The sequence below is a fragment of the Poromitra crassiceps genome (assembly GCF_964638095.1).
Source record: "Poromitra crassiceps genome assembly, chromosome: 13".
In the NCBI taxonomy this organism is placed as follows: Eukaryota; Metazoa; Chordata; class Actinopteri; order Beryciformes; family Melamphaidae; genus Poromitra; species Poromitra crassiceps.
In genome coordinates, this window is record NC_139644.1 from 10208599 (window position 1) to 10221631 (window position 13033).

General features: G+C 46.7%; 1 protein-coding gene across 1 annotated transcript in view; it reads right to left on the reverse strand.

The window, feature by feature from the left end:
* grin2ca (glutamate receptor, ionotropic, N-methyl D-aspartate 2Ca) overlaps positions 1-13033 on the reverse strand; it is a gene marked incomplete at both ends in the record, with an annotated part of 71205 nt that overhangs the window by 23993 nt on the left and 34179 nt on the right. Inside the window, one exon of the mRNA XM_083650219.1 lies at positions 6858-7069. Within this exon, the coding sequence (XP_083506345.1) occupies positions 6858-7069 (212 nt within the window). The remainder of the gene's footprint in view (positions 1-6857; positions 7070-13033) is intronic.

Consider the following 13033-nt stretch of genomic DNA (forward strand, 5'->3'; position numbering starts at 1 on the left):
CAGTGTAAAAATTACACCGGAAGCGGAAGAAGCACCCATCAGGCATCATGGCAGCTAGAAATAAGCTGGATAGACATGGGTCATTGAAAGTGCTTGGATTTATATATTTTGTGCAAGAATATAATTGTTTTCCGATTACTTAATGTTGGTAACACAGCACAGTTGAGGTGTTCACACATTCAAGCCTCGCTCTGCTGCCTGTGAGCTTCTGTAAAGCATGCTAGTTCTCATCCTCCTACTCAAAGTGAAGAGCCGTATGCGTCAATGTACAGTATGTATGTCTGGAGTCGCAAGGCACGCCGATGTGCTGATCGCCTCCAAAACTCTTTTCAGGGGTCTGGCGTGGAAAAACAAAACAAAAGAATTGCGCCCATAGGGGTCACTACAACAATGTTTTAGATTTTAAATGGCCATAACTCGCACACCATTGCTCTGATCGATCGCCTCCAAACTTAGGAAGTGCGCTTAGGGGGAGCTGGCGGAGTTTGGTGCCGAATTCTGTGAAATTGGGACAGTGCCACCTACTGGGAACACAAAATCTCGAGAACCGTTCATCCGATCTACTTCAAACCTGCGGGGTGTGCTGCTGGGGACCCGACAGAGTGCAGAGTTTGGTTACACCCCCAAAATAGTCATCTCCGGAGTCTCCATCCTAGAAATGAGTGCGCTATTCAATTTAAAAAAATTAATACAATTATTTGTATTATCTTGGGCTGCCAACATAGTGTATTCCCTGCAGACATCAATTCTGATTTGGAGCCCACAAAAAAGATCCCACATAATCCTACTTGACATTAATGGTTTTTCCCAATTTGGCTGCTCGAATTTACGATAAATCCGACATGACATGAACACGGCTTAAGAAACTAATAGACCTGTCTCATCTGTCCAATACAAGGCTGCTTTGATCTCTGGAAAAGCTCAGCCTCTGTGCGCACTATTTCAACTTGAAGGCATCATTTTAGACAAATGCAGTGATATTGAATTTTTGCCTATTTGTCTTTATCTCATTTGAGAATTGTGTGTACCGCTAAACATGTTTTTGCGTTGAGAGAAACTTCTCCGGAGTGAAGGTCCAAAACCACCCAGACATAGCTCCATTATAGCTCATAAGGTGGGCGGTGTGAGGTGATGCGGCGTGGAACTAGTGAGCCATGGGCGGGATGCAGAGAGCACTAACGACACATCACCCCTAACCTCCCCCAGACCGTCAGTCTAATGGACGAGGCGCCCACACATGGGGATGGAGAGGGAGGCTGGGAGGCAATGAGAGGAGCAGCCGAGCGAGCGGGCAGCCGCGGCACAAAGGAAACAAATGAACACTTTGGAGGAAAACGAGCATCTCTCACGGCTGCCACCCGAGACCCAGAGTCAACACAGCGGTCCCCACACCCCCGACTCACCAGACCTACAGTAGAGTCAACACAGCGGTCCCAACACCCCCGACTCACCAGACCCAGAGTCAACACAGCGGTCCCAACACCCCCGACTCACCAGACCCAGAGTCAACACAGCGGTCCCAACACCCCCGACTCACCAGACCCAGAGTCAACACAGCGGTCCCAACACCCCCGACTCACCAGACCTACAGTAGAGTCAACACAGCGGTCCCAACACCCCCGACTCACCAGACCTAGAGTCAACACAGCGGTCCCAACACCCCCGACTCACCAGACCCAGAGTCAACACAGCGGTCCCAACACCCCCGACTCACCAGACCCAGAGTCAACACAGCGGTCCCAACACCCCCGTCTCACCAAATGAAATAACACACTTCAGACAATACAGCAGGCTGACTGACTGATTTTTCACTAATGTGCACATTCGGTTATTTGCTGTTGGTCTCCACATAGTTAATTGTCTCGGCATGAGTGCTGTAAAATATAATCATGTTTGGATACTAGCAGAGCATTAGAATGTTGGTATGATGTAATGACTCTTCCTTCTTTTATACGTTCCTTGACTGCAACAGGAAATTAGTTAGGGTCCATTTAGAATGTTTATGTTCTGGGGGTACGGTGGTGCAGTGGTAAGCGCTGTCGCCTCACAGCTCGAAGGTCCTGGGTTCGATTCCCACCTGGGACGCTGTGAACGCTGAAGGAATGCGTGCCCGTCCGCATGTCCTCGAGTGCCCACCGCCCGGGTGGGGTCGTCAAAAGGGCCTTTCTGTGTGGAGTTTGCATGTTCTCCCCGTGCCTCCCGGGGGTTTCCTTCATATAGGAACCCCTTCACCAAAACATGCAATATCCTGGTTGCTGATGTGGTGCCACCTCTGGTCACCTCTGGGCGCCTGTTCGGAGGGAGGGGAACTCGTTGGAATAGCGTGATCCTCCCACGTGCTATGTCCTACCGGTGAAACTTCCCCTGTCAGGTGAAAAGAAGCGGCTGGCTAACTGCCCATGTCTCGGAGGAAGCATGGAGCCAGTTTTCGGCTCTCCCCAGATCGGCAGAGGGTGGAGCAGCAACCAGGATATATACATTTAAATTAGCACTAATGGGGGATAAAAATGGGATAAAAAATATTAGTAAAAAAAAAGAACGTTTATGTTGTCAAGTTGAAATGGTCTATAAAGCATCACAGAGCGGCCGGGTTGGTAAAACATGAGTGAGCTGTGTGCAGGTTTACTGACGCCACCTACAGGATTTATGCCTCATTCAAATGCAAACACTTTTCACACATTTTGCCTGTCCTATATATCCATAATAAATCAAAAGCGTCACTGTCATTCGGAGCCACCAATGTGCAAAGTTGCTTAGCGCAGCTTTAATTTGAACGGTGCCGTGTATTTGCCGTGCTGCTCCACGGCTCTGCGGCGCTCATCTACAACACTGTTTTAATCACATCAACTTACAGTATGATCTGACTCCCACTGAACATGGCTAATGTATGATGCCATTATCTTCCCAGGTCAATACCACCCTTCACCAGGGCATTACCTCCCAATTAATCTCCAGCAACATGCTGCGAGGCCGGGGGAACAGCCTATCTGCGATATAAAGCCGGTGAGGAAGAGAGCTGGAGATTTATACCATCACAGGAGCGGTCCCACTGGAGAACATGGTCCCACACAAACTGAAGATTTAGGTTCCCATTTGGCTGCTTGAGCCAGGGATGGGCCGTTTGGCGGCTCTCTCCGAGGAGGAGAGAGTGAAGCGCACAGATGGTCTGCCAGGCAGGCCGACTGTATGGCTGCGGGCTTGAGGGATGGAAATGGAGAGGAACCCGCCTGAATAATGACTCCCCACTTGCGTGGCAACGGCGTGGGTGTGATTTATCGGCCTCGGGGGGCTTCTGCGGGGATCTCGGGGGGCATGGAGGCGATTCGAAAGGTGTCTGGCCGGACAGATAATAGATGCGAGTGCCAGGCCTCCTCGCTCCACCTGCCTTGGGGTGGCGAGGGAACGAGTGCTTTAAAAAACGTCTGACTTTGCACGAGGGTCCATCTTCTTCGTCGGTATGGCCCAGCCGCCCGGGGGGTGGATGGTTAGCGATCGCTAAGCTTCGATGCAGCTTTCAGCGAGCGGTCAATCGCTCAAAGTGCCTCCTTCGCTCGGCCACCCTGCCGACTGCGTCGCTGACCTTCTCGTTGACTTTACCTACTACTTCCACTTTTCTTTTTTGCAACTTCAGGAAAACGCTCTATTGTTCGACGAGGGGAATTATGCACTATTTATACCGATGGAATGATTTTGGTCGGCACGGGCGATAAAGTGCCACAGGGTGTCTATGTTGCACTGGAGCAATGAGATCTTCATCGTCCATTCCCCCGGTCTCGGTAACACCATTGTCAGTAACGGATAATGGCCGACGCTTCTTTCTCCACTAATGAACAGCAATATCAGTCTCTAGGTGGTGGGGATTGATGACATGGCCTAATTGTCCCATCTAATTGATACCCTACCAAGCAGCACATATATTTCCCTTATTGGGTCACGGTGCGACGGCGGGGATATTGCACTCTGGCCGTGAGTGGCCCGGTCTAATGAGGATCTCACCTCATTGAGTGATAAGAATGCCATGCCTGGGTTAATGGCAGGGGAAGAGGCTCTTTATCTCAAACCTAATGGCACACTCAAGTTGGATCCAAAATCAATCAAGCAGTGCATGTTAACGTGTGGGAGAGAGCGTGTGGAGACGCGTGTGGAATGTGCAGTGTGTGCTCCGTTCGCTGTTGGAATCTCGGGCTATTTAAATTGCACACAGTATGGTTGACATCGGCTGACATCACCTGAGGTTCCTCTCGTTCGACATCTCTTAATTGATCCATTCTGAATGAGTTAAACGTGTGCACCTCGGCGAGATCTTTATGTGAAAACACACCTGTCTTATCGCCTTAAATCGCAGTGGGGCTGCTGCAACAGAGGAGACCGTCCCATCCCGCCTAAGTGAAACCCCCATAGATTCTCTCTATTTGCCCCTAATGAAATGCTGGTGTCAGGTCTGGTCCACTCCCTTCACAGGAAGTGACAGATTGGAACTGAAGAGTGAAACACAACCGCAGTGAGCGGCGCAAGCTGGAGTCAGCAGTATGTGACGGGGGGGGACGGGCGTTTTGGGTACCAAGCTGGAGTCAGCAGTATGTGACGGGGACGGGCGTTTTGGGTACCAAGTAGGCGTCAAGGTCATTTTTCCTACAGATTACGAAAGTGCGGATTGCAAGCTTTCAGACGTGTCCGAAAAATAGTTGAAGAAGATACGGTATGCTGATTTGAATGTTGGTACTCCTCCTTCATTGTGTTGTAACTTTGTCCTGATGAAGGTCATGGAGTCCCAAAGCTTGCTACATAAGTCAAGATATTTGCACGGATCCAAGTGTGCGGAACCTTTCTTTTGGTTTTGAAATGTTCATAGTCCTAAAAGCAACATTCAGAGAACATCGCCCAGAAAGTTAGGTGAACAAGCTTGCCCTCAACAAGTATTTATCCTGAAATGGTTGTTTGTTATATTGAGTGTGTTCTTCAAACTTAAATAATAATAATAATAATAATAATAATAATAATAATAATAATAATAATAATAATAATAATAATAATAATAATAATAATATCATAATAATAAAAACGTTTTTTGTGATTTGTGCAATTTCACGGTTAAATATTTACTACTGGGCGGCACGGTGGCGCAGTGGTAGGCGCTGTCGCCTCACAGCTAGAAGGTCCTGGGTTCGATTCCCACCTGGGGTGCTGTGAGCGCTGAAGGAGTGTGTGCCCGTGCGCATGTCCTCGAGTGCCCCAACGCCAAGGGTGGGGTCGTCAAAAGGGCCTTTCTGTGTGGAGTTTGCATGTTCTCCCCGTGCCCCCTGGGGGTTTCCTTCATATAGGGACCCCACACCAAAACATGCAATATCCTGGTCGCTGATGTGGTGCCTCCTCTGGTCTGTTCGGTGGGAGGGGAACTCGTTGGAATAGCGTGATCCTCCCACGTGCTATGTCCTACCGGTGAAGCTTCCCCTGTCAGGTGAAAAGAAGTGGCTGGCTACTGTCTATGTCTCGGAGGAAGCATGGAGGCAGTTTCGGCTCTGCCCAGATCGGCAGAGGGTGGAGCAGCAACCAGGACAAATAAATTAAAATTAGCACTAATGGGGGATAAAAATGGGATAAAAAATCGGGGGTAAAATATTATTAAAAGATATATATATATATATATATATATATATATATATATATATATATATATATATATATATATTGACTACTACATACTACTCCTTTCAACAGACTGTGTCATACTAGATCTTTTACCTCCCTTTGGTATAAAGAATCACAGGTTGGTGGACATGGGAGATTACTGCCATCATGTTAGATGATTACAAGGTTTTTATCTTCAGGCTATGAGGTTGAAAGGGTTGGTGTCACTTGTGTTCTGATGGTAGATATCTCATGTTGGAGACTCTTAAGTGTTCTTGGCTATGGCAGAGACGTCTATCACTTACAGGAGGATGGGTTAGGTGCCTTCCAGGACATTAAGAAGAGCTTCAGCCTGCCAGCCACATCTTTCTTTTTCTAGTTACAGCTGAGTGCTGCTCTCAAAGAGCATGGCGTGCGATGGCAGCAGCGCTCTATCACTCCAGTCATACATCCATTTCATGAACTACAAAAAGACAATCTAACAGGTATGATGGGGCTGTCCATAATATACCAGTATTTAATAGAAGCTTCATATGAAATATGAAGCTTGGATCTCAATGGGTTTCTATGAATGGGACGGTTATGGTTAAATTTATGCCTGAGAAATCAGGTGTGTGCTTAACAAAAATTTAAGGAGCTTGAACGTCGGGTGTTGCCAGATAATCTTCACAAATGAATACCATTTTATGATTTTTGAAGCATCATCGCAATTTTCGGGGGATCGCATTTACGCTTCAAGAATCATAAAAGTGGTGTTAATTTGTGAAGGTTTTCTATTGCTGAACAAAAGGGCAAAGTACCATACACTTTTGTTACACCTTAGGCATCTAACAAAAACCCATTCAGAAATCCCATGGACTTTGAGACGAGGGAACCCAGCACGATGCTATCTTCCGAGGTGGCCTACAAAAATATGCCATCCCTGCGGCACTGTACTACACTCCCATTAGATAGATAGCGTGTGGAGAAGAGATCTTCCAGAATCGGAACATGACGGCACCATTTTAATTTCGTACACAGAACCCACTTGACCCCATGAAAGCTGTATCCTATGAATCTTGGAATGCCCACCTGTTGTCCAATTCTAGCAGGGTGACATCTCATTTGAGAAACAGCTACTGTACCAGTGGTCATACAGTAGCTGTTTTGATTTGGATTGATTTTTCATTGCTCTGTATCCAAAAGCACTTTGATCGGCAAAACAGAAGACGATGTCATCGATCACTTACGCCTCTGTCTTGTTGGACTGTCGGCGGCAGGGTACGGTGTTACTGACACACGTTCCGGTCACGGGGTCCACCGACTCCACAATAACAAAGGGGCGTTCCTCCAGGGTGGCCACCGTCAGATGCCTGTAATCTGACACCTGCTCCATGTAGGAGCCATACCGCGGCCACACGGGGTACCTCATCTGCAGGATCCCCATCTCATAGGTCCCCACCTGAGAGAGTCGAGAGAGCGTCGAGAGAGAGAGAGAGAGAGTAGAGAGAGCGTTGAGAGAGAGAGAGAGAGAGAGAGAGGGGGGGAGAGAGGGAGAGAAGTATTACTTGTAAAACATTTATGTACCAAACTTCAGATAGTTACCATTGAGCGGATATGGCTAGTTCTCAATCAAGTGGACATTTATGTGTTCTAATAGCGACACACAAGAAAATAATGTTTCTGCTCTGCCTTATGAAAGCATCACATAGATCGCAGCTGCAGTAAACAGCCACGAGATGCTAGAAATCAAAGTCTCTTTAACTCGGGCCCCCAAAAGACATGGAGATAAATCACGGAGAAGCCTCAGATGACCCTGGTGTGGACACAGAAATGCTGCAGAGTATATATCACAACCACTGTTCTCAATACTGACGTCCTTCATTTTCTTTTCTGATATTGAGATGACGTATGTGATATCCTATATCTTTGTTTTGTTTTGTTTCTGGACCCAGTTGGGGAGACTTTTAGGTTATCGACAATTTGAAGGAAATTGATGTTCGGGTCACTGGGGATGTAAAGAATGCTATTAATACATTAATACAATGAAGGCAATTCCGCCCCCTGCTATATTACCAGTTTGCTCATTTTAATTGGATGTTGTAGGGAAATGAGCTGAATACATTATCGAGATCTGGAATAAGCCATTACGAGCTCACTTACTTGAAGCAGCTATGACATGCTTTATTCCAAGTTACACACATTTGCCCAGTCTAACTGGCACCATTTGCTCTCCAGCTGTGAAAATGAGAATGGGGACCAAGTGGACCCCAATTACCCAAAACATTGACCCGTCCCATTGATTATGAAGACGTTTGTGCTGAATAAGACGTCTGTACTAAACGCTCCTCTCACTGCAGTGACTCACAAACCAATTACCGCACTGATTCTTTTAATTAAGATTTTCAGCAGACACACTCCACAGCAAGCAAGCAGCAGAGAGGGGGTTTGTGTTTTGCTCAGGAGGACACACGGCTGTTGCAGGGATCGGACCTGTGACCTCTGTTACGGGGCAAGGAAGGGGGCAAAGAGCACCGACCCTCACCTGGGATCGGCCCGGTCATGTGACACCATTTCTTGGTTGAAAACGTCCTCGTCATGCTTAGGCAATGAAAACAACTTGGGTTTAGGCAAGTAAACCAACGTGGTTAAGGCAACTAAAGACTTTGGGGTTAGGGTTAGCGTTGGGGTTAGGGTTATGGTTTGAGTAGGGTTAGGGTTAGGGTTAGGGTTATGGTTTGAGTAGGGTTAGGGTTAGGGTTATGGTTTGAGTAGGGTTAGGGTTAGGGTTAGGGTTGGGGTTAGGGTTATGGTTTGAGTAGGGGTTAAAAACGGGACATGGTGGGAAAAAACGGGACAAACACGGGGACATGGTGAGGCTCGAACCAGCTCCCTGATGACGAGGAAGTTGCAAAACGAGGACGCTACAGCGGCTCCTCCCATCCCACCCCATTACTTGTCTGCGACCTATTTGAATGTAACACATGCCACTTGTAGTTGAATTACGTGGTCATTCTGAACGAGCGACCTATTTGAATGTAACACATGCCACTTGTAGTTGAATTACGTGGTCATTCTGAACGAGCGACCTATTTGAATGTAACACACGTCACTTGCAGTTTAATTCTGAACGACACGAAAAACATGAAACGTGATCGTGCTGCTGACTGTCATGGGGGGGGGAGGGGACAAAATGTGTCCATGTACACCACTCAACAGCTTCCTGTCTGCCAACAGGAAGTGCTGTGTGAGACCCGGTTGAGCCACTGCGGCTACTGAAGTGTAATTCCACAGAGCGATTACACGGAGGTGCTTACTATTCAGAACAGCCCAACTCCTGCTTCGCTTTTATGATTAATTTAAGGAGGAGGATTTGTTCCAATGAATTAAATGTTTATATCACTTACTTTGCAAAAGTCAGCACCCTTGAGGCTGAAATTAAATTACTACGGTCAATCACCCTCACAAAATGATTAAGCATTACTAATTACAAGGGAAAAAGTGAACGTAATTCTCTACATAGTCCATTATGCACTATTTTAACCCTATTAACAGGAACATAGTCAGTTTTATTGACAAACTTTTTATTTCCGTCAATAGACTGGCTGCTAATTAAGCAGAGTATGTGACCCCCAACACAAACCGATCGGTTACGTCCCCAGTGTCAGCAACCACAGCTCAATAGACCAGTACAAAATTGATAGTATGTTCTGTGGGTATGTGTGTGTGGGAGGTTACGTACGTGTGTGTGTGTGTGTGTGTGTGTGTGTGTGTGTGTGTGTGTGTGTGTGTGTGTGTGTGTGTGTGTGTGTGTGTGTGTGTGTGTGTGTGTGTGTGTGTGTGTGTGTGTGTGTGCGCTTTGGATATCCATTCGATCTGCTCATGTACCGTAGCACAGTAAAAAGATTCTAACTGAATGGTGTTGGAATTGATTGGAATATTGTATTATACACTAAACATGCAGCAGTTAACTAGGCTTTAAGAAGTAAAAGATGTATTGAAGTGTACAATTCCGTTCTTTTTCTTATTCCTGCTGCTCTGTCATTCGGGACAGGTCTAAATAAATCCAAATTCAAAATTCAGACATGGACAGTAAATCTAAATGGATTTGTAAGAAAAAATATATCTGTCCAAATGTCATCTGTACATTTATCATAAAGCAATGGCCTGATATCAGCCCAGTAACTCCACTAAATTGAAAACTGCCATCTTTGATCTGCAAGGTTGAACTCTGATGATGAAGGGAGCGCGCTAGATACAGTGCATGAGTTACAGGGACGAATAAGAGAGTGGAAGAGCCATCGTATTTACTGTAGATGGGTCAGTGCTGGTTTTTCACCCTACCTGGCATCCCAGGTGTATACCAGTCCCTGATTCGATAGCTACAATGAAAACCAGCAGGGCTCTGATTCCCGAGGATCAGGATTGAAGACATAATATGGGGGTGCAACTGATCGTTAGACAAACTAACTACCAAACAGGAAGTTTCCCCTAAAGCTGACTATGTTGCAAATTAGCGGCATTAGCTACAATGTTGCTGCTGACACTGTTGTTTACTGTTTGAAGTGTTCACATTTCTTCTTCAGACGGAGGCTGCTTTCTAAACTCACTTTGTGTCATGAAGGAAGATCATTAGATAGATTTGCCACAGTGGCTCTATGCAACTCTTACTGAGATGAAAGGAGGCTTATCAAAGCAATCACGAGCAGGAACAAGAGAGCTTATTTGGTGGCTTTCTGGAGATATTACATGAATATTAAATGGATAACACAAAACAAAAAGACGTACATACTTAATGCCCAGTTCAAAGTAAACTTCAATGAGCGGATCCATAGGCTACTGGGGCGTTGCTTTGGGTGAGCACAAACAGACATGGAAGAAGAAATGTATTGTGAGGTAACGTGAAATTGCAAGAGAATGCAAAACATTGTGAGGGAACGCAAAAAAACAACAGTAGCGCCTCCTCTGGTCGCTCGGGGGGCCTGTTCAGGGGGAGGGGAACTGGGGGGGTTGTAGCGTGATCCACCACGTGCTACGATCTGCCAGTGAAACCCCTCACTGGCAGGTGAAAAGAAGCGGCTGACGACTGACTGCACATGTGTCGGAGGAAGCATTTGCTCATCTCCAGTACAACTCTCCCCAATTCAGCAGAGGGGGTGGAGCAACGACCGGGACAGCAGGGGGAGTTGGCCAAGTACAATTGGAGAGAAAATGGGAGAAGAATCCGAATAAACAAAATAGAATAATATAATCTCGTTGTGACCCTTCTTGGGGGGGTACCGTACTGCAGGTTGATACTTTAAACAATTCTTAATAGTTCCTCATCATTTCGTGCTCAATTTCATTTTTGCCAAATGCAAAAATACATCAAAATCACTTTGCAGAAACAACAGACACAGACAGTGCTACCTTCTGCAAAACAATTGACGGTGCTGCTGTAAATGTCATTAGCTGTCTGGGGGAGATACAAAGGTGTCACTCTGTCACTCTGAACAAAATGTTTTCCCCCACATCATCTCCGCTGTTTATACAAGAACGGGGACCATCCTTGTCTGATGACACAAGTCAGTCCATCCTGTCACACATTGGATTGAAAAATGTGTGTGAGAGAAAAAAAACTACCAATTGTTCAAATATCTTCATTCTCTCAGGACATTTGAGTTATTCCACTCTCCTGCCAGCCTATTGATCAGTGCTGCTGTTTTCCTCTCCGCTCGTGGTCGTGCTCATCACAATTTCTAATCACAGGAAAACGCGCCCTGTGGCAGGTCGGTGCCGGCGGCCGCTCAGACCCGCCCGGCTCTTCGGGCTTGTTACCGCTCGGGGAAATGCTCGCCGATTCCATATTTCGCAACACATCAAATTATTGCATGGTCTGCTCTGCTTTCTGTGATTGACAGGAGGAGGGAAAGCATCATTGCAGCGGTTGCGGTTAGATTCATAATTCATGGGCTTTGGCGAACCTGGTGCCGTGGGGGGGGGGGGGGGGGGGGGGCTTTGTACCCTCAGTTGCAGTTTCTGTCCCCTCAGTTTGTTTTATGTATCCTATAAAAACATAGCTCTCTTATTTCAGAACCATGGACAGAGGCGGCAGTGCGGCACTATTTGTTGTGCACTGGTTGTCTAGAGATTTCTTTGCGACACAGGACTGGTCTGTTTGGTAACAGGTAGGCCTAATGGCCAAGGTCATTTTTTTAGAGAGATTATGACTTATTATGTCATTATGATTATTATGATTATTATTATGATTATGCAGATTGTAAGATTTCAAATTGACATGTGACAATAGTTAAAGAAGATATTCTTAGGCTTATTTGAATGTTCATACTCATAAAAGCAACATGCGGAGAAAATCCCCCTGGAAGTTACGGAACAAGCTTGGTTTGCCCTGAACAATTTAGCTTGCTAACAATATGAGTATTTAGTCATCCTAGAACTGCTGTTTCAACATCTAAAAAAGTTATTCTTTCTCTCTCTCTCTCTCTCTCTCTCTCCAAAAACAACCTTTTATCTTGATTTGTGTGATTTCACGGTTGCCTACTGGTTAACCCCCAAGCCGTGCCACAATTATTAGATTTGAACTTCACTGCACGTTGTCGGCTACATGATCAAAAAACAACAACCGGCCGAGCGCGCCAGAGCTGCTGCTCGCAGGCAGCTAAAAAGTTTTAACCTCTGTTAAGGATGACGTCATCATTCCTACTTTGACGTCGTCATTCCTACTATGATGTCATCAATCACTGATGATGTCATGATTCATAAGCGTCTTTCATGCCTTTCGCTGGTGATGTCATAACACAGGTGATGTCATATTCACATCTATAAGGGCCTGTTCCTGCAGGTCCTCGCCAGTGATTCATAATCTAAATTCTCATCAAGGATCATACCAATCTCTGCAATCTCTGCAACCGTTCCCAAAACCTCGAACAGTGCAGCCCCAGCCATCAAGTTCCACAACACCCCAGCTTCATCAACTACCCGCGAATAGATCCATGTCTAACACCGATCCTGACAGTATGAATCACTCAGAAATGGATCTAGCGGGCAAATTTCTCACCCCAATCAAGGAGGAGGCCCCCAATCACTCTAGAGCGGATCTAGCGGACACACTTCCGCCAGTCAAGGAGGAAGCTCCCGAGACCCCAGTTTTCCCGCCGGCCACGTCAGGTGGTCCACCAGACGACACCTTCCAAACAGCACTGATTTCTACTATTTCTGGCCTGGGCGCGCGACTCGCGGAGATGCGACGGGAGCAGGCGCTCCTCGATGACATCCTTCGGGACGTGCTCGACGGCCAGAGGGAGGCAGCTTTCAAGGCTTCCCAAGCCGATGATCGGCACGCCCTCCTGGTTGGCTGGCTGGATCGTCTCGACGGGCTAGGCCCCCAGGGCGTCATTCCGCAGTCTCCTGCCCCCCCTGCCCCTCC